The sequence below is a fragment of the Callorhinus ursinus genome, unplaced genomic scaffold (assembly GCF_003265705.2).
Source record: "Callorhinus ursinus isolate GAN/ISIS: 27379988/994484 unplaced genomic scaffold, GSC_fseal_2.0 scaffold17, whole genome shotgun sequence".
NCBI lineage: Eukaryota > Metazoa > Chordata > Mammalia > Carnivora > Otariidae > Callorhinus > Callorhinus ursinus.
In genome coordinates this window covers 35817505-35839099 of record NW_027397079.1, presented here as the reverse complement: position 1 = coordinate 35839099, position 21595 = coordinate 35817505, and the positions used below count along the sequence as shown (strand labels likewise).

The window sequence follows — 21595 nt, the reverse complement described above, 5'->3', positions numbered from 1 at the left end:
CAAATAAATAAATAAAATCTTAAAAAAAATCAAAGCACACCTAGTTAAAGGTCCAAACACTCCCCACTACAAGCAAGGAGGAACTCTGTAAAGAACGGACCACTGGAAAAGAACAGCCAAAACTTAATAGCAGAGTATACACAGCATACACCAGAAATGCTTACTGAAGATTTTTGTTGTTATTGCTGTTTTTGTTTTTGGGTTTTTTTTCCTTTTCTTTCTTCTTTTCTCTTACAGACAAAATGATGAGATGCAGAAAGTTACCCCAAAATAAAGAACAGGAGGTGGTATTCACAGCGAGGCATTTAATCAATAAGGATGTAAATAAGATGTCTGGACTAGAATTAAAAACAAAATTATAAAGATACTACCTGTGCTTGAAGAAAGCAGGGAAGACACTAGAGAATCCCTTACTGTAGAGATAAAATAACTAAAATGTAGTCAGGCCAAAATTAAAAATGCTATACCTGAGATGCAGTCCCAAGGGGAGGTCATAAAAACGAGAATGAATGAAACAGAAGAGCAAATCAGTGATACAGAAGTTAAAATTGTGGAAAACAATGAAGCTGAAAAAAAGAGGGAAGGAAAACTATCAGATCACAAAGGTACACTTAGGGAACTCACCAATTCCATAAAGTGAAATAATATCTGTATTATAGGAGTCCCAGAAGAAGAGCGAGGAAAAAGGGGCAGAAGGTTTATTTGAACAAATTATACCTGAGAACTTCCCCAATCTGGGGAAGAAAACCAGGCATTCAGGTCCAAGAGGCTCAGAGAACTCCCCTCAAAATCAATAAAAATAGGTCAACACCTCAACATATTATACTAAAACTTGCAAATTACAAAGAAAAGAGAAAATCTTGAAAGCTCAGGAAAAGAGTTCCTTAACCTGGAAGAGTAGACACATAAGGCTCACAGTACACCTGTCCACAGAGACCTGGCAGGCCAGAAAGGACTGGAATGATATATTCAATGTACTAAATGAGAAAAATATGCAGCCAAGAATACTTTATCCAGCAAGGCTGTCATTCAGAATAGAAGGAGAGATAAGGAGTTTCCAAGATAAACAAAACTAAAGGAATTCATAAACACTAAACCAGCCCTGCAAGAAATATTAAAAGGGACCCTTTGAGTGGAGAGAGAGATCAAAAGTATCAAAGACTAGAAGGAACAGAGACATTCTACAGGAATAGTGACTCTATAGGTAATACAATGGCACTAAATTCATATCTTTCAATAATTACTGTGAATATAAATGAACTAATGCTCCAAAATAAAAAGATGCAGGGTATCAGAATAGATTAAAAAAAAAAAAACTAAGACCCATCAATAAGCTGCTTACAAGAGACTCATTTTAGACCCAAAGACACCTCCAGATTGAAAGTGAAGGGGTGGGGAACCATTTATCATGCTTATGGACAACAAAAGAAAGCTGGAATAGCCATACTTATAATCAGACAAACTAGATTTTATAAACTAAAGACTGTAATAAGAGATGAAGAAGGACACTATATCATAACAAAGGGTCTATCCAACAAGAAGATCTACAGCTGTAAATATTTATGCCCCTAACTTGGGAGCAGCCAACTATATAAATCAATTAATAACAAACTTAAAGCAATTCATTGATAATAATAAGAGTGGGGGACTTTAAAATGCCACTCACAGCAATGGACAGATCATCTAACCAGAAGATCAACAATTGGAAACAAGGGCTTTAAATGACTCACTGAACCAGATAGACTTAACAGCATATTCAGAGCATTTCATCATAAAGTAGCAGAATATGCGCTTTTTGAGCACACATGGAACATTCTCCAGAACAGATCACATACTAGGTCACAAATCAGGCCTCAACAGGTACAAAAGGACTGAGATCATACCATACATATTTTCAGACCACAAAGCTATGAAACTTAAAAGTCAACCAGGAGAAAAAATTTGGAAGGACCACAAATACATGGAGGTTAAAGAACATGCTACTAAAAAATGAACAGGTCAACCAAGAAATTAAAGAAGAATTTTAAAAATGCATGGAAGCAAATGAAAATGAAAACACAACAGTTCAAAACCTCTGAAATGGAACAAAGGCAGTTCTATGAGGGAAGTAATACAGCAATACAGGGCTTCCTCAAGAAGCAAGAAAAGTCTCAAATACAAAAACTAACTTTACATCGAAAGGAGCTGGAAAAAGAACAGCAAATAAAGCCTAAATCCAGCAGGAGAAGGCAAATAATAAAAGTTAGAATAGAATCAATGATACAGAAATCAAAAAAACCGCAGAACAGATCAAGGAAACTAGGAGTTGTTTCTTTGAAAGAATTAATAAGACTGATAAACCCCTATCGAGTCTTATCAAAAGGAGAAAGGACCCAAATAAATAAAATCATGAATGAAAGAGAAGGGATCACAACCAACACCACAGAAATAAAAATAATTATAAGAGAATATTATGAGCAATTATATGCCAACAAATTAGGCAATCTGGAAGAAATGGATGCATTCCTAGAAACATAGAAACTACCAAAACTAAATCAGAAAGAAATACAAAACCTGAACAGACCCATAACCAGCAGAGATATTGAATCAGTAATCAAAGGCTTCCAATAAACAAGAGTCCAGAGCCACATGGTTTCCCAGAAGAATTCTATCAAACATTTAGAGAAGAATTATTACCTATTCTTCTAAAACTGTTCCAAAAAATAGAAATGGAAGGAAAACTTTCAAACTCATCCTATGAAGCCAGCATTACCTTGATCTCAAAACCAGACAAAAGCCACACTAAAAAGGAGAATTAAAAACTAAAATCTCTGATGAATAGGGATGTAAAAATTCTCACCATGATACTAGCTAATAACAGTACATCAAAAGGATTATTCACCAGGACCAAGTGGGATTTATTCCTGGGCTGCAAGGGTGGTTCAACCTCCACAAATCAATCAATGCAATACACCACATTAATAAAAGAAAGGACAAGGACCAGATGATCTTCTCTATAGATGCAGAAAAAGCATTTGACAAAGTACAGCATCCTTTCTTGATAAAAACCCTCAACAAAGTAGGGATAGAAGAAACATACCTCAAAATTATAAAGGTCATATATGAAAGACACAACTAATGTCATCCTCAATGGGGAAAAAACAGAGCACTTCCCCTAAAGTGAGGAACAAGACAGGGATGTCCACTCTCACCACTGTTGTTCAACATAGTACTAGAAGTCCTAGCCTCAGCAATCAGATAACAAAAAGAAATAAAGGCATCCAAATCAGCAAAGAAGAGTCAAACTTTCAGTCTTAGCAGAAAACATGATACTCTATGTAGAAATCCAAAAGATTCCACCAAAAAAATTGGTAGAACTGATACAGGAATTTAGCAAAGTTGCAGGATATAAAATCATTGCAGAGAAGTCTCTTGCATTTCTATATACCAATAATGAAGCAGCAAAAAGAGAAATCAAGGAATGGATCCCATTTACAATTGCACCAAAAAACATAAGATACCTAGGAATAAACCTAACCAAAGACGTAAAAGATCTGTTCTCTGAAAACTATAGAACGCTTACGAAAGAAATTGAGGAAGACACAAAGAAATGGAAATGCATTCCATGCTCATTTTAAAAATGCATGGAAGCAAATGAAAATGAAAACACAACAGTTCAAAACCTTTGAAATGTAACAAAGGCGGTTCTATGAGGGAAGTATATAGCAATACAGGGCTCTATAAAGAACTTATCAAAATCAACACCCAAAAAACAAACAATCCAGTCAAGAAATGGGCAAAAGACATGAACAGACATTTCTCCAAAGAAGACATACAAGTGGCTAACAGACACATGAAAAAATGCTCAACATCACTCAGCACCAGGGAAATACAAATCAAAACCACAATGAGATACCACCTCACCCCAGTCAGAATGGATAAAATTAACAACTCAGGAAAAACAGATGTTGGCAAGGATGCAGAGATTGGGGAACCCTGTTACACTGTTGGTGGGAATGCAACACCAGAATGCAAACTGGTGCAGCCACTCTTGAAAACAGTGTGGAGGTTTCTCAAAACTAAAAACTGAACTACCCTACAGCCCAGCAACTGCACTACTAGGTATTCATCCAAACGATACAAAAACAGTGATTCAAAGGGGCACATGCACCCCAACGTTTATAGCAGCAATGTCCCCAATAGCCAAAATATAGAAAAAGCACAGATGTCCATCAACTGATGAATGGATAAAGATGTGGGGTGTGTGTGTGACACACACACACACATACACACACACAACAGAATATTATTCAGCCATCAAAAAGAATGAAATATTGCCATTTGCAACAATGTGGAAAGAACTAGAGTATGCTACAATAAGCGAAATAAGTCAATCAGAGAAAGACAGTTACATATGATTTCACTCATATATGGAAATTAATAAACAAAACAGAGGATTATAGGGGAAGGGAGGGAAAATAAAATAAGATGAAATCAGAGAGAGATACAAACCATAAGGGACTCTTAAGTATAGGAAACAAACTGAGGCTTGCTGGAGGGGAGGTGGTGGGGGGATGGGGTAATTGGGTGATGGGCATTAAGGAGGGCACTTGATGTAATGAGCACTGCGTGTTATATGCAACTGATGAACCACTAAATTCTACCCTTGAAACTAATAATATATTACATGTTAATTAAATTGAATTTAAATAAAAAAAATTTTTTGAATGAAGAATGAAAGAGAAATAAAGATGCCATTGTTGGGAAAGGGGGGGCTGACTAAAAGACAAACTACTATCAGACACACACTAAAAAAAATTCCAAAAAAATTCCAAAAGGGTTTTTCAAGATAACTAAAAAATGATACCAAATGGAAGGTCAGAGATGCAAGAGAACCAATGAGTAATGGAAGTGATAACTATGTAGGTAAATCTAAACAAACAGGAATGAACAATATTCATTAAACAGTGAAAATACATTTCTGACAGTTATATAAGTCAGGAAGTGGATAAATGAAGTTAAACAGCTCTAAAGTCCTTGAATTGTGTAAGGAAGGATATGATTTAATATTAAACATGATAAATCAAGGACACATGTTATATTTAGAGTAATTCCCCCCAAAATCAAAGATTACATAACTTCCATTCTAATAGAGGCAAAATAATGAATATTAAAACACACCAATAATCCAAAATAAACAAAATAGAAGATTTTTTAAAAGAACATAAAAGAAGTGGGGCGCCTGGGTGGCTCAGTCGATTAAGTGTCTGCCTTCAGCTCGGGTCATGATCCCAGGGTCCTGGGATCGAGCCCCACATCAGGCTCCCTGCTCAGCAGGGAGTCTGCTTCTCCCTCTCCCTCTGCTCCGGCACTCTCTCTCTCTTTCAAATAAATAAATAAAATCTTTAAAAAATGAAAAAAAAAAACATAAAAGAAGTGAAACAAATAAAAAACACATAAGATGGTGGATTTAAACCCAAATACTGCATCTCATTAATTCTAAAACACATTCTTCACACATTTAAAATACTGTGAAACAGATTCATCTAACAATTAAAGTATTTATTTAATTGGCACCATTTTTTCTTTCTTAGTGGTATGTAAATAATGATGTATCTTACAATCAATCACATCGACCTTTAAATACAGTACATTATTAAATATAAGTAAATTAAATGATATAATTAAGAGACAAATATTGTCAAGCTGGATTAAAAAATAAAACCTAAACGTAAGTTGTTTCAAACCATGTATCTAAAACATAAGGATAAAGAAAAGTTCAAAGTGAAAGGATGGAAAAAAATATACTTCCAACATGAAAAAAAATCTGGGGAAGCTATATTAATATCAGACAAAATTGACAGTCTAATAAAAAAAGGAAATGAAGACACACAGATTAAGAAATAAAACTGTTTACAAATGACACAGTCATCTAGGCAGAAAATCCAAAAGAATCAACCAAAAAGTTTCTGAAACTCATAAGCAGTTAAAGCAAACTAATTAAAGAAATGAAAGGTTATAGAACAGATTAACATACAAGTCAGTTGCTTTCTTATATGCCAGCAACAAACAATTAGAATTTGAAATTAAAAATGCAATACCATTTATGTTAGCAAAACCAAAACAAAACAAAAACACTTAGGTATAAATCTAACAAAATATGTATAAGATCTATAGAGGAAAACTACAAAACTCTGATGGAAAAAAAAAATCAAAAACGACCTAAATAAATGAAGAGATATTCCATGTTCAAGGATAGGAAAACTCAATACCACAAAGATGCCCATTCTTCCCAACTTGATCTATAGACGCAATACAATCCCAATTAAAATCCCAGCCAGTTATTTTTTGGGTATCAACAAAGTAATCTAAAGTTTATATGGAAAGAAAAAGGACCCATAATAACCAACACAATATTGAAAGAGAACAAAATTTTAAAAGTGACAGTATCTGACTTAAGATTTACCATAAAGCTACAGTAAATCAAGACAGCATGGTATTGGCAAAAGAAAAGACAAATGGATCAATGAAAGAGAATCAAGTTCAGACATAAACCCACACAAATACAGTCAAGATATCTTTGACAAAGGAACAAAGACAACTTAATGGAGAAAGGATAGTCCTTAACCCAATAAAGAGTATCTGCTGCAGAGAAAAGGGAACCCTCTTACACTCTTGGTGGGAATGCAAAGTGGTGCAGCCACTCTGGAAAACAGTACGGAGGTTCCTCAAAAAGTTAAAAATAGAACTATCCTAAGATCCAGCAACTGCACTACTCAGGTATTTACCCAAAGGATACAAAAATACTGATTCAAAGGTATACATGCACCCCAATGTTTACAGCAGCATACAACAATAACCAAATTATGGAAAGATCCCAAATGCCCATCAACTGATGAATGGATAAAGAAGATGTAGCATATATACAATGGAATATTACTCAACCATAAAAAAGAATGAAATCATGCCATTTGCAACAACATGGATAGAACTAGAGGGTATTATGCTAAGCAAAATAAGTCAGTCAGAGAAAGACAAATACCATATGATTTCACTCATATGTGGAATTTAAGAAACAAAACAGATGAACATGGAGTGGGGAGAGAGAGGGGCAAAACAGAAAACAGACTCACAACTATAGAGAACAAACTGAGGGTTACTGGAGGGGAGGTCAGCAGGGGATGGGTTAAATGGGTGATGAGTTAAGGAGGGCACTTGTGATGAGCACTGGGTGTTGTAAGTGATGAATCACTAAATTCTACACTTGAAACTAATATTACTTAGTATGCTAACTAACTGGAATTTAAATAAAAACTTGAAAAAGAAAAGAGAAAGAAGAGTATCTGCAAAATATTTAGCAAACATTATATTTAATGTTAAAATGCTGAAAGCTTTCCTTCTGATACCACTCTATGGTGACAGATGGTAACTATACTTGTGGTGAGCATAGAATAATGTATAGAAGTGTTAAATCACTATGTTGTACATCTGAAACTAATATAACATTGCATGTTAACTATTCTTTGTTAAAAAAAAAAAAAAAGAAGAAGACAAAGATGCAAATTACCACCACCTCTACTTGAATGTTGTACAGGAAGTCCTAGCCAGTACAGTCAGGTAATAAAAATAAATAAATAAAAGTTATAAGGATTGATGAGGCAGAAACAAAATTATCATTACTACCAGATGATATGATTATATAAGTAAAAATCCAGAAGAATTTACAGGTGTGTAGCACTACTGTAAAAGTGTAATAGGCTGCTAGATATAAAATAAATATAAGAAATCAATTTTATTTTTATACAAAAAATTAAAAAATTAAAAATTTAAATTTAAATTTTAAATTAATTTTTTAAAGAGAAATCATTTACAATAGCACCCAAAAGTATAAAGTATAGAAATAATACTACCAAAAGAAGTTTATAGAGAACTATAAGAGGAATTAAAGATCATGGACTTGAAGATTCCTTATTGAAAATATGTTAATTCTTCACCAAACTAATCTAGAGATTTAATACAAGATCAATCAAACCCCCATTAAGAACTTTTTTGGAATTGGACAATTCTCAAATTTACATGAGAAAGCCACAAACAGTCAAGACACTCTTAAACAAGTAGGTCAAAGTAGGACAACTTGCTTTCTACAACCAATTATAAAGCTGTGAAAATTAGGAAACTACAGTAGTGATGCAAATATAGAATAATAAACAAATGAAATAGAAGAGCCCAGAAACAGACACATATATCTGCAGACACTTGATTTATGACAAAGGTGACACTGCAAAGAAGCAATGAGAGGGATATCTTTTTAACACATGGTGCCAATTCCACAAAGTACTCATATTGGAAAAAAAAACCTGACCTCTACCTGACACAATGCACAAATAGTAATTCTGGGTGGATTATGGACCTAAATATGAAGGTTAAAACAGATCAAGAGTCTGGTAGACAATACAGAAGCCCATCTCTGTGACATCAAATTTACAATTTCCTAAATAAGATACAAAAAGCAACAGTCATAAAGGAATACATTGATATACATGACTACATTAAAACTAAAATTTTTCACTAAAAGTCACCAAAAAATTTATAAAGGACTTGTATTAATCAATAAAGATAGTCAACCCAATTGAAAAACTGGGGAGGGTGGGATTGAACAGTATCTTCACAAAAAATCAAAATGGCCCATAAACAGGTGATCTAATCTTATTAGTAATCAGGGAAATGCAAAGGAAAAGCACAGTAATATACCACTATATATCCAACTCATTAGCTAAAGTTTAAAGTGGATATTATCAATTATTGGCGAGGTATGTACTTAGCACTCACTGTACCCCACGACAGCCACTTTTGATTTCAGCAGTTATGGTGGACAACTCCCCACAACTCCTATTTCTAAGCTTTTTTTGAGTTGTAACTTGAAAGTGCAGGGAAGTTAAAAATCCCAGGGGGCAACCTTCAAACCAAAAGAAGATGGAAGCAACAAAAATGAAAATGTACTTCAGCTACCTGTATCAGGATGAACAAACCTCACAAACACAGCGCCCACTAAAAAAAACCCAACCAATAGGAAACATACTTGTATAATTCTGTTTATTTATTCTATGAATAGAGCTCAAAACAGGCAAAAACTAAAGTGTTTAGGAATACATATTTTTGTGGCAAAACTGTAAAGAAAAGCAAGGAAATGATTACCATAAAAATCAGGATAAGGGTTAACTTTAGGGAAGAAGGTATGATGGGGACTTCTGAGGATCCTGGTAGTGACCTGACATGGGTGGTTACAACAAATGTTCACTTTATAAAAATGTGTTCATCTGGGGGCACCTGGGTGGCACAATCAGTTAAGTGGCCAACTTGGTTTCAGCTCAGGTCAGGATCTCAGGGTTGTGAGATGGAGCCCTGCATCAGGCTCCGTGCTCAGCGGGGGGTCTGCTTCAGATTCTCTCTCTTTCTGCCCCTCCCACTCGTGCTCTCTCTCTCTCTCAAAGAAATAAATAAAATTTTTTAAAAATGCGTTCAGCTATACATTTGTTTAGCTAGATTTTCTACATGTGCTTCATTTTTCATAATAAAAGTATTTTTTTAAAAAATACATCACAAGTTCTATCAGAATAAGTAGGCCCTGCAAGAGTTATTCTCGGTGCTTCTTTCTGCAGTTAGGCTCAGTAGAGTCCAGTAAACTAGAAGAGTACTCACTCAGGACTGAGAAATCTTTTAGGAAAAAAAGATGAATTTGCTCAACCTGATGGGGGTTGTTAAAGATCAGAAAGCTGACATAGGGTTATAGCTTTTATAGGAAGCAATCATAAAAAAAAAAAAAAAAAACAGAATCCAAGATAAAGACCAGAGTAAGAGGTAAACTTGGAACACAGGGCAAGTTTTCTCTAAAAAACAAAACAAAAATACCTAAGAAGATGTAAGAGAAAACACCACCATTAATAAATGTAGACTTATCGCTAGCTGTTGGAGGAAGTGCATTTCAACTGGGAATAAGCTAGAGCCATCTGTCTAATGAGGTAATGCCCACCAGATCTAAAGAGTTAATCCAACACCATCTCCATTCTGTCAATTCTGCCCTCTGCCCAGAGTACTCCTCTGTTCAAAGTGGAAGTGAATGCAACGTCATCTGGGATAGTTTACTTATTCCTCAGAAGAAGCAGGTTGCCCTTCATTCAGTAGTGAACATCTCACTTAATAGTCTTTTGGGGGAGATAGAAAACCTTTTAGTCTCTAAGATCTTGTATTCCTAGATCTAGAAAGCAATGTTCCTTCATTAGAAGTCCTTTTCCATTACAAATGTTGCCTCAAGACATCTCTGCTACAGACTCAATTTCATCCTAATATTAACCTTTCTTTTTTAAGTAGGCTCCTCGCTCAGTGTGGAGCCCAATGCAGGGCTTAAACTCACAACCCTGAGATCAAGACCTGAGCTGAGATCAAGAGTCAGATGCATAACCAACTGAGCCACCCAGGCACCCCTATCCTAATATTCCTAAAGTCCTTCTACACTAATCCCTGTAAGCAATGACGTCCCAAAAATTTCATTCCTTGCACGGTCTCAGCCAGTCTCAGTCTGTCTCTTTAACGTTTTGTTTTGCCGTAAGACCATGCTTAAGCCATGCTCCATTTCAACACTGCACGCATAATACATTTCTGCTTCATATACAAAAGGTCCATAGTGAAAACAGCTCAAGAGGTGAACATCTGTAAGCAGTGGAATATTTATATTTATCCAACACTTATCTACCAGCTATATCTCTGTCATAGAACATAAGTAAAATACAAACAGGACTTTTTTTCTTTTTGTCCTGGGTAATTTTAACTTAACTACAGTAACAAAATTACTAATACAAGCTCAATAAAATGTGTATAAACTCACATAATGACTCACTATACAATCATGCAACCTCCCCAAAAGGCAAGGGCAACAACTAACAAATATTCTATATATCCTAATATCTCTGTTAGAGGGGCACCTGGGTGGTTCAGTCAGCTAAGCATCTATCTGCCTTCAGCTCAGGTCCTAACCCCAGGGTGCTGGGATCGAGCCCCACGTCGGGCTCTCTGCTCAGCAAGGAGTCTGCTTCTCCCTTTCTCTCCCACTGCCCCTCCTAAAGCTCATGTTCTCTCTCGCTCTCTCTCTCAAATAAATAAAATCTTTTAAAAAAAAAAATCTCTATTAGAATGCTAAACAAAAGTGTGAACTAATATAGCACCAGAAATAGTGGGAAAATGCAATCCACTCAGATCTATTTGAAATATGATCATTCAGTGAAAAGTTTTTAAAAATAAATAACTCCACAATAAAATTAACAACATAAACTATTTCAATCATATATTATCAGTTCTCAAGAGTAAAGTCCAGGGGAACACTGATAAATAACAATCTCCTACATGTTCAATGCTATTAATATCTGTAATAGACTGGTACCCACACTTTTTCTAGAATACCTCTATTAAATAATATTGCCTTATTTCCTAACTCAAAATAAATAACTGCTCAGAGCAAAATGATTCAAAAGATAAAGAAAAGCCAGAAGAAAAATACAAAAGTGACCTTAAAAACTACCACCAAAACTCAGAGCCAGTTAAACATTTTGGCATACATCCTTCCAATCTTTCTTCACATGTTCATATTTTTAAAACAGGAGTAATTCACACCATGATATCTCACATATTCTTTTTTTCATTTGAATAAACATATATCTTAACCAACATATTATTAACCAGAGTGATTTACAATAATACATTAGATACAGTATGGCACAATGGTGAAGACCCATAATAATTTCAATGGCCCACAAATTTACTTTAAAATCAGAAGAAAAAGAGGGAAATCACAATAATGAATATTTAATAATGAATCCAGCCTGGGTTATATCTGTCTTTATACCAATACAGTCATAAAATATAATTTTTCATATTTTTTTAATGGAAAAGGGGGCTCACAAAAGCGAAAGGCCCGTGAAAATCATAATGCAGCCTAAGGATAGAAACGGTCACGGAGCAGTTAGAGAGGACAGGGTGTTTCTCCTCCTCCCACTTCAACCACAAAAATTCCCCTCATGTATTTTATACACTGGGCTTCTAGGTGAGAATACAGTAGGGGAAAAACAAAGGAGGAGGTTTCCCCAGCTTAAAAAAAAGTTTGAAATCCGCTGTTTAAAAACATGAGTTCTAATACTATACAGTGTTACACTAAATAGGTATTTCGTGGTCAGTTTAAACAATCTATTTTTTTGGACATGTGTAAGTTGTGCCCATTTTTATTGCTGAACAATGCATATACATATTGTTTGCTCACCCTCTGATTATTCCCGTAGAACAAATTTCCAAAAATAAAATTGCTGGCTTAAAAATGTATCTTGTAAGGTTTTGGACACAAATAACCAATCTGTTCCACAGAAAACCTGTACCAATTCTCTTCATACCAGAAGTATAGGAGAGTGGCCTGGTAACTTACAAACCCTGGTTTCATAGGTTAAAAACATGCTATTTCATTGTTTTGATTTACACTTCTTTGTTTAGTGATGTGGAGAAAAGTTTCACAAATTTACTGATCTTTTATATTTATTTCTTGTATTATGAGCTACCTGATCATAACCTTTGCTCATCTGTAAATTTATGATATTTTTATTAAAAAAAAAAACTGTCTCAGACGTTTCAAATAGTATTCTTTGCTATTTGCCCTTTCACTGTTTGAACTGCGTTTTTATATACACAACTCGTCAAATCTATAGACTGTTTTGTCCTTTACAGTTCAGCGGGGGGCGGGGGGCAATGGAAAGGTTTATGTTTAGAAAAACCTTTCTCTATCCAAGATTATATCTATTAAGTCATGTTTTCTTCTATTTCATTACATATTTGGAATTTATTTTAATGTATGATGTATGGTAATGTTTTTCCAAATTCTTAAAAAATTATCTCAGCCTCATTTACTGGATAACCCCATCTTTAAAAAAAAGTCACTTTTACTATTTCTGAGGTTTCTACTATGAGACTGTTGACATGTTTATTGCGCATTTAAGTTAATGTTATACAATTTCGAAACATAATAGTTTATACCAAAAGCCTTCTTTAAAGGTCTTCTTTTTCAATATTTTTTCACTACTATTGCAAAATTACTCTTCCAAATTGACTTTAAATTTATTTTTGTCAAGTTCTAAAATGAAAGCAATATATACATATCGGAACTTGATTGGAATTATTTTAAATTTATGAGTTAATTTGATAAAGACAGATACATTTCCAATATTTAGTCTCTCCATAAAAGAACACTGCCTTTACTCAAATTACATATTCCGACTTTCAATAAACTGTGTGTTCTTTAAACAAGTGCTACATATTTCCTATTAAGTTGATCCCAAGCTATTCAGAATTTTTGGCAAATACAGTTTTTTTCCTCACATTTTTTCCAAAATAGTTATAACTGGTCTATTGGAAATCTTATTTTATAACTGTATTTCTAATACTATTGAATTGATTCTCTTGCTTTTCAAAACTAGACAATCATATTAACATCATTATTACCCCTTCTTTTCCACTATTTATTCCTAAATCTTTTTCTTATTCATTGCACTAGCTAGAAAATCCAAGCCAGAATAAACTAAAAGTAGTGATAGTATCATGTATGACCAATATTTTATGGTTTCCCCTCCAGTCTTATCCCCATCCTTCTCCACCATGTTCTCTGCACAGGAGATTGACCTATATAGACTGCATCCAGTGAAACACGGCCAATCAGAGACACTGGCAAAGATAAGAAGTTGGCTGGAGAATAAGACTGATTATTCCTCTGGGTCCCACTCTAACAAGTCACCTGATGTTGCAGTTTCCCTCTCCAACTCCTATTTAGCTCTCCCACAGCCATGGTTATTTCTCTCCACAATCCCCTATTAGTTCTCTCCCTTTACATCTTCTACATCCCTACTGGGTTACATACTTAAGCCAGTCCCCAAAACTTCTTGCCTGTTCTCATGGGGAAAATGGTAGGTCACCTTATATCTGAGATCATCTTGTATTCATGTTGCAGTTTTAATATGCAGCAAGTTTTAAATGTAATATTCATAATACCATTTTATTCAAATTATTTCATAATTACTTTAGCCTTTAGGTCTCTGATATAAGATTTACTTAGGAGAGTTTTTAAATTACCAACTCATTTAGGGTTTTTATTATTAATATCTAGTTTTACCACATTGTGGCCAAAGAATGAGACCTGTTCTGTTTCTGCTTCTTTTCTAAATTATGTAAGTCTTTGAGCAAAATATATGGTCAATTTTTGTGGAGATTCCTGAACACCTGAAATGAAGATCTATGTTCTGTTTGTACACAGAGTTACATTTTTATCTATTAAATCAACCATACCAATATTTATTTAAACCTCTATAATCTTATGTGCTTTGTTTATATAATCTGTTAATGATTAAGAAAGAGGTTTTAAAATTTTCTCTAAATATGTGCTCATTTTCCCTTGACATGCTTTTTACATTACATATTTTAATAACATAATATTCAACAATTATGATAGATGTTCATTAATGATTGTACATCTCACAAATGAAAAGTGATCATTTTTGCCTTATTTAGAGTCTGTCTCGGGTATGTTTCCTAGACAAAACATTTAATTACAATAGTTTTTTGAGACCTAGTCTGAGAAGCATTCCATATATATTTGTCAAAACTTTTATTTGGCCTTAAATTATTATATCTTATACTTTGTATTTTGTAACACCTTAACAAATGTTCTTTTGGGCTTTTTTTTTCTATGTTGCATACTTTCTCTAAAAATTTTTTGGCTTGGGGAGCCTGCCTGGCTCAGTCAGTAGAGCATGTGACACTTAATCTCAGGGTAATGAGTCCAAGCCCCACGTTGGGTGTGGAGCCTACTTAAAAAAAAAAAAAAAATCGTCCTTGTGAATTAGAAATATGCATCCTGTTTTCAATTCTACCTTGAGGTCATTATTATGACAATTTAAAATGCAGTTAGACATCTATTTCTCCAATTTTCTGTGACTTTATACCTCCCCCGCTCAGTTGTTTTTACTTTTTTTAATATTATATATTTTCTTTCAAGTTCCATTTGTTCTAGTTGCCCCTCCACTAAATCCAATGGCCCAAAAACCATTCTTTCCACTGTGTTCTCAACATCTATTCCATCTTTCTAACTTTTAATCTCTGTCCTTTCCCCCTGCAATCTGGGAAAGCTTATCAAGATTGACTTGCAGATTTTTTTTGAACAGGCATTAAGGAGGAGTTACCCAACCAGGGCCAAAATGAGTTCCCATGCTAGGACTGAGATAAATTTAGACCTCCTGGATCCACTGTTCAAGAGGAAATCCCAAACACTTCACCCCCTCTCCATTTCCTAACACATGCTGCTGCAGCACCACGCCCTGCCTCGAGTTTCCCAGGACAAATCTCCTTCTGTCCTTTAACCCTGCTTACATTTATCACCATAGGAAGCTGTAGCTCTCTGTGTAGGCCCTTATCTCCCTCCTGTTCCCTTACTATGCATCCTGGAATTCACAGCCCATCATCCGCAAAAACTCCCATAACCTCAAACTCTTCTCTGAAAGTCTCACTGTCAAGCTCTATTTGAAATTCAGCTATTCCCGGATTTCACAGCTCCCACTAGAACCTTCTCAAGGGGCAGCAGCTTTCTCCCAGAACCCTCATACAACTAGAGATAGAGTCAGTGTTCTTTCTCCATATTGCTGCTTCTAGGCCATTCTTTCTCATTCCTTCCTAAAATCTCCCAGCTCTGAATCTCATAAAATTAAACTACCCACTACCCTTTATTACTAACACACCAACCCCTGAGTTACTCCCTCTCATGTCCTTCTCACCAACATTGTCACGCTAACACTATTCTTGTCTTAATTTTTGCTGATTTCAATATACAGGTAGATAACCATATTAATCCCCTGGGCTCTCCATGGCTTGAACTCTTCTCCTCCAAAGACCTAACCCTCCACCGTTCAACCACTCATTGCCATGCTTTTAAAGGATGTTTTACCATTACTATAATTTATAATCTCAACTTTACCCATCTTACTCTCCCCAGGTACACCTTTATACTCCAGTATAACTTTAATCCCACCAGGACATCTGCTTTTTTCCCTTTCCACTTCCCTTATCCCCTTGATGTCCTCCCTTTCCTAAGCCTTATCCAGCTTAAATGTCATGGTTCATCATGATAATTACTCCTATGCAAACAGATCTGACTTCCTTGCACCTCTCTTACTTCACTGTATTTGGCCTAACTACAACCTGGTTAATAACATCAACTCTCTTATGTACCTATGCAGTTGAATGTGGCTGCACAAAAACACACAACCACAAACTAATCTCACTTAAAATTCATGACTATGAATCTCAAGTGACCCTTTAAAACGGCCCAGGAAACATACTCTACTCCATTTATCCTCCCATTCTACCACACAACTATTTCATGCCTTCTTTTATCTCCTGAAATCCCCAACCGCTCCCCGCTCAAAATCTTCATCTTTCAGCTGATGAACCTACTTCCTATTTCACTGACAAAACTGAACCACAGACTCCCACCACTACATCTATCCATTTCCAGCAGCTACATCCATTTATTCCTATTACTATAGATACCCTGAGCTCCATTAGAACAAACCCCTCCACTTGTGCTCCAGATCCCATGCCCTCTCACCCACTCAAGGTCAACTACAGCAATGTTTCTCTCTTTGTCCTAGATCACCAATTTTACCCCTCTACTAAATTAGTCCTATTAGCATACAAACCTGCTGTAATTTCTTCCATCTTGAAAAAAACTCTATCCTAACCATACTTCTTCCTTCATACTTGGCTCTTTCCGCAGATATCCACACAGCTTTCTACTCATCTCCTTCAAGTAGTTAGTCTCACATCACCTCAAAGGAACTTACCCTGACAATACGAATTTAAAATTGCAACCTAACCTCTACCACCACCACCACCACCACCACTTGGCCCTCCCAATCTTCCAATCCTGCTCTATTTTATTTTCCATAGCACTTACCACCTTCTAATGTTCTATATTATTGATATATTTATTACATTACTAGTTTGTCTTCCCCCATTAAAATGTAAACTCCATTAAGGGCAAGTCTTTATCTTTATTTAGGCAAGTGCCTAAAACAAAGTCTAGCACGAAGTCAGCACTCAGTAAATACTTTGTAAGAGGCACCCAGGTGGCACAGCTGGTTAAGCGTCTGACTCTTGGTTTTAGCTCAGGTCATGATCTCAGGGTCTTGAGATGGAGCCCTGAGTCAGGCTCTGTGTTCAGCGCAGTCTGCTTAAGTTTCTCTCTCCATCTCCCTCTGCTCCTGCCCCCCACTTGCACATGTGCAAGCTCTCTCTCCCTCAAATAAAAAAACTTAAAAAAATAAAATTAAAACAATGAATGAATAAATAAATACTTGATAAATGAATGAATAAAGTATGGGTCCATTCTTCACTGCCTCTTACACCACTTTAAATTCTACCATAGCACTGTTTAAGGACATTCCTTTCCTAACTCTGCATGCCACTGTTTTCATCTTAGTCTCCTGTCTTATCTCATGGTTGATTATTCATTTCTTATTCCCTCAATTCATGTCTTCCTCAACTTCACTCCCAGCCAAACCAAATGCTAAATTTACTTCCCCCTCCTACAGGAACTCTTTTGAAACATAAGACTTTTCTTGTGAACATAATTACTTTTTTCATTAAGTATAGTTTTTTTTTAATGAATACTATTCTAATTCTTCCATATCTATTTTTCAGCCTAGTAATTGCTCAGAAACAGGTAAATCCTGCAGCAAATTCTGCTGGAGTGCTTTCCTTTACACCACGATTTAATTAGAATTGTACTTTCAGATCTGAAGATAAAGAGCTGGCTAAGAGCAGTTTTTATTATTCTTTCCTTGCTCCGGGAACTTGAGGGAGGTAGGAAAGGAAATGAACACTTGGGGCTGTGGATATTCCCCGTATGAAATCTTCATCTGTGTTTGGAAAAGATGAACATCTTCCACATCTAATTCTTTCTCTAGCTCAGTTTCTACTCACATATACATTGCGTATATCTAGCTCTCTACTTAGCATTACTGCCTACTAAATTAGGAAGGAACCTTGTTCCCTTACGACAAATCCTCACTAAAAAGAAGCCCAACGACTCAGTGGTGTTGTTTACCTGTATACCCTCTATTGTAATTCCTTTTGAACCCTGGCAAAGGAAGGGGTTCTAAGATCGCAGGCTCTTGACCCAGACTTCTTGACTTCAAATCCCAACCTCACCACTTACTTTGATGTGTAACCTCACTTTCTTTATCCTTAACTAGAGATACCCACATCTCATCAGGTTGCTGAGCATTAAAGATTAATGCACTTTAAGTGCTTAGAACAGTGCCTAATACATAAATAACATTCAATAAATGTTAACTCTTCCTCCTCCTCTTTGTCTTGCCTCTCACCTTTATCTATAAAAGTAGAGATGTTAGTAGGACTATGTCAAGATTTCTTCTATTTACAGTGACAATGAAGCACTTTCTCAAGAAAGGATTTATGAGTAAATGCTTCATATCGTCTTTCAATCTAAACCAACCTCCATTACATCTAATAGAAACCCTTTCCTACTTCCTAATTCAGATGTAAATTCTTCCATGTTCTTATTCTGTTTTGGTGTGTCAATTTGCACAAGAGTGTAACTCCATACCTGTGCCTACACAAATATTTTTCTTAAAGCTCTCTAGAATCATTTATTTAATTAAAAAACCAACTTCTCATTGCTGTATCATGTAATTCATTTCAGAGAAGCCAGGAATAATTTTTCAACATAGACATGAGAATATCACAGAGTTTAAGAAACACTGATCTAGGATATCACGTTAGGAAGAACGAAAAGAGGGGCGCCTGGGTGGCTCAGTCATTAAGTGTCGGCCTTCGGCTCAGGTCATGATCCCAGGGTCCTGGGATCGAGCCCCGCATCGGGCTCCCTGCTCTGCAGGAGGCCTGCTTCTCCCTTTCTCACACCCCCTGCTTGTGTTCCCTCTCTCACTGTGTCTCTCTCTGTCAAATAAATAAATAAAATCTTTAAAAAAAAAAAAAGAACAAGAACAAGAAGAAAGAATTCAGTTACTCACGATGCTCCTGAATTCATGATGCAGCTCTTCGCTCCACAAAAACAATCTCTGCCATCATCATGATTCATTCCAAGGTTATGACCCAACTCATGAGCAACAATGGACGCAAACGTCTCCACTGTGATTTGCCCAAACTGCCCAAACACAGGAAAGTATTAATTAGGTTTCTGAACAAAAAGGATATGTTTATTATTTTTTCCACAAAAGGAAATTAATCACTATAATGGTGACAGTCTTCATGACAAATCAAGCATCCAACATCAGTTTTCATACATTTCACTAGGAAACTGATATGACATGGAGATAGATCCTTTAAGCAACAGACCAATTACTTTAGCACTAATAAGTTATTTGCAATGATTTATGGGAAAACAGATTCATGGTTCCAATTTAATTTTCTTAAATGGGGTTTCAACTTCCTTGTCCATAAAAAGTGAGGAGCTAATAAACACATAATATTAGAAAACTTAATCCAGTCTCTAAAGAAAAAACACATCTACCACTTCTACCTAAAATACTGTTTTAAGGACTAGAGGAGGAAGTATGCGGTCAAATGCTTGACACTGTCCTGACACAAACGTCCAAAGTTAAATATCAAGAACAAAAACATACCACGTTAATCCCGCCTGCGTGGCTCCTTGAACATACTGTTCCCACAAATGCCATTCCTGCAGTCCCACCAAAACCTTTCTTCCTAAATGAAAATACAAGGTCAAAGTTAGTAAATGTACTTGGGGGGGTGAAAGGAACACACTGCTCTTATTTCTTTGGGTAAGCTTAAACTGGGCTGGTAGAACCTACAAAAACTGGGAAAAAATGGCAAAGATAAATGACATCTTAAAATCGAATACAATTAAGTCATTTCTTTTTTATTCTCAGAGAATGAAATTAATAACACAAATTCATTTTTCAGACAAATGAAGGTATGTTCTAGATACCAAGCCAAGTTTTTTTTCCTACTCTCTAGATAAAAAATCTTCCTAAAATGCATTACATTTACTTATTCAAAAATTCTAACGAGGAGAGACAGGTAACACATTCAATGAACATAACACACATAGGAGGCTGCAAAGCAGGGAGCACAGAGGACATAAGAACCACAATGGCCTCCATATGGTTCCCAATCATCCCTGACACACTTGTATCTCAAGACCTATTTTCTCCACCTGGAACTCTTTTGCCCAGTAAATACTCCTAACTGATTCCCTCACCTCCTTCAAGTCTTTACCCACAGGTCTTCTCTTTGAGAGGCCCTCCCTCACCATGCCAACCTGACTCCTCCAATACTTTTTTTTCTTGGCAGGTGCCCCACTATTTATTGAAAAGAAAAATATAATAATAACAACACAGTGTACTTAAAATGTTCTATAAGCCTTCACAAGTGCCTTACAAAAATAATCTCATTTGATCCTAAAACCCTACTAGAGAAAAATTATTGGGCCCACTGAACAGATTAAGAAACTGAGACCCCGGGAAGTTGTATCTTCAGCTGTTAGGTCACCAAGCTGTGGTCTGACATAATGCTATCTGATTCCACATTTACCACCCTCAATGGCTATACCATCCTGGCCCTTTCTCCCCTGTAGCCAGGTAACCACATTCTAATTAGGGAGAAATGCAAGAAAAGAAATCTCTCTTCATGTCACCAGAAGCTGAGCCTACAGTGCAACAAAAACTGTACTACTAAGTTTCTTTTTTTTTTTTAAGATTTTATTTATTTATTTGACACAGTGATAGAGAGCATAAGTAGGCAGAGCAGCAGACAGAGGGAGAAGCAGACCCCCCGCTGAGCAGGGAGCCCGATGCGGGGCTTGATCCCAGGACCCTGGGACCACAACCCGAGCTGAAGGCAGACTTTAACTGACCGAGCCACCCAGGCGCCCTGGCTACTAAGTTTCTTCAAACATTTCCTGGACTCTGAGTCAGAATATGAGCTTCACTGGTTGTAACCTTAACCTTCCTGAGAAACATGCACCTACAGGAAAATGAGGTACTTATTCCTTCACATGATGATAGAAAATTAGAACCCAAGACACTGTGTTGTATATCTAGTTCCATTATCACAAATTTATAGATGACAGAGGCCACGTGACATGCCCAAGCTCATGATGGTTCTTTCTGTACCAGTCTCCACTAGCAAGCCAAGGCAGGCGACTCCTTCAGATGAGAAAGGCAGATGCCCGCCCTTGGCCTTACATGGCTAAACCAAAGGCAAGGAAATAGTGAATTTAGCCTTATGCATCATCTCAGGCAGTGCTTTTCAAACTATCTAGAGGGAAGGGCCAGTAATTTTTTCTTTAATTTCCAATTCATTGCAGACCAATACGTCTTCATTTTCCCATTTTTTTAATTGAAATCATTGATATATTAATTTCAGATATACAATACAGTAATCGGATAATTATATACATTATGAAATGCTCACCACCATAAGTATAGTTACACTCTTCCTAAACTTTTACTTCTACCCTCCCTGCTCTATT

At 36.0% G+C, this 21595-nt stretch overlaps 1 protein-coding gene across 1 annotated transcript in view; it reads right to left on the bottom strand.

Moving 5' to 3' along the window:
* The window catches only part of ADAM9 (ADAM metallopeptidase domain 9), a 156911-nt gene that overhangs the window by 94920 nt on the left and 40396 nt on the right, over nt 1–21595 (bottom strand). Inside the window, exons 10-11 of the mRNA XM_025885930.2 lie at nt 19725–19806; nt 19113–19246 (exon numbers count right to left, since the gene is read on the bottom strand). Coding sequence (XP_025741715.2) covers nt 19113–19246; nt 19725–19806 — 216 coding nt within the window. The remainder of the gene's footprint in view (nt 1–19112; nt 19247–19724; nt 19807–21595) is intronic.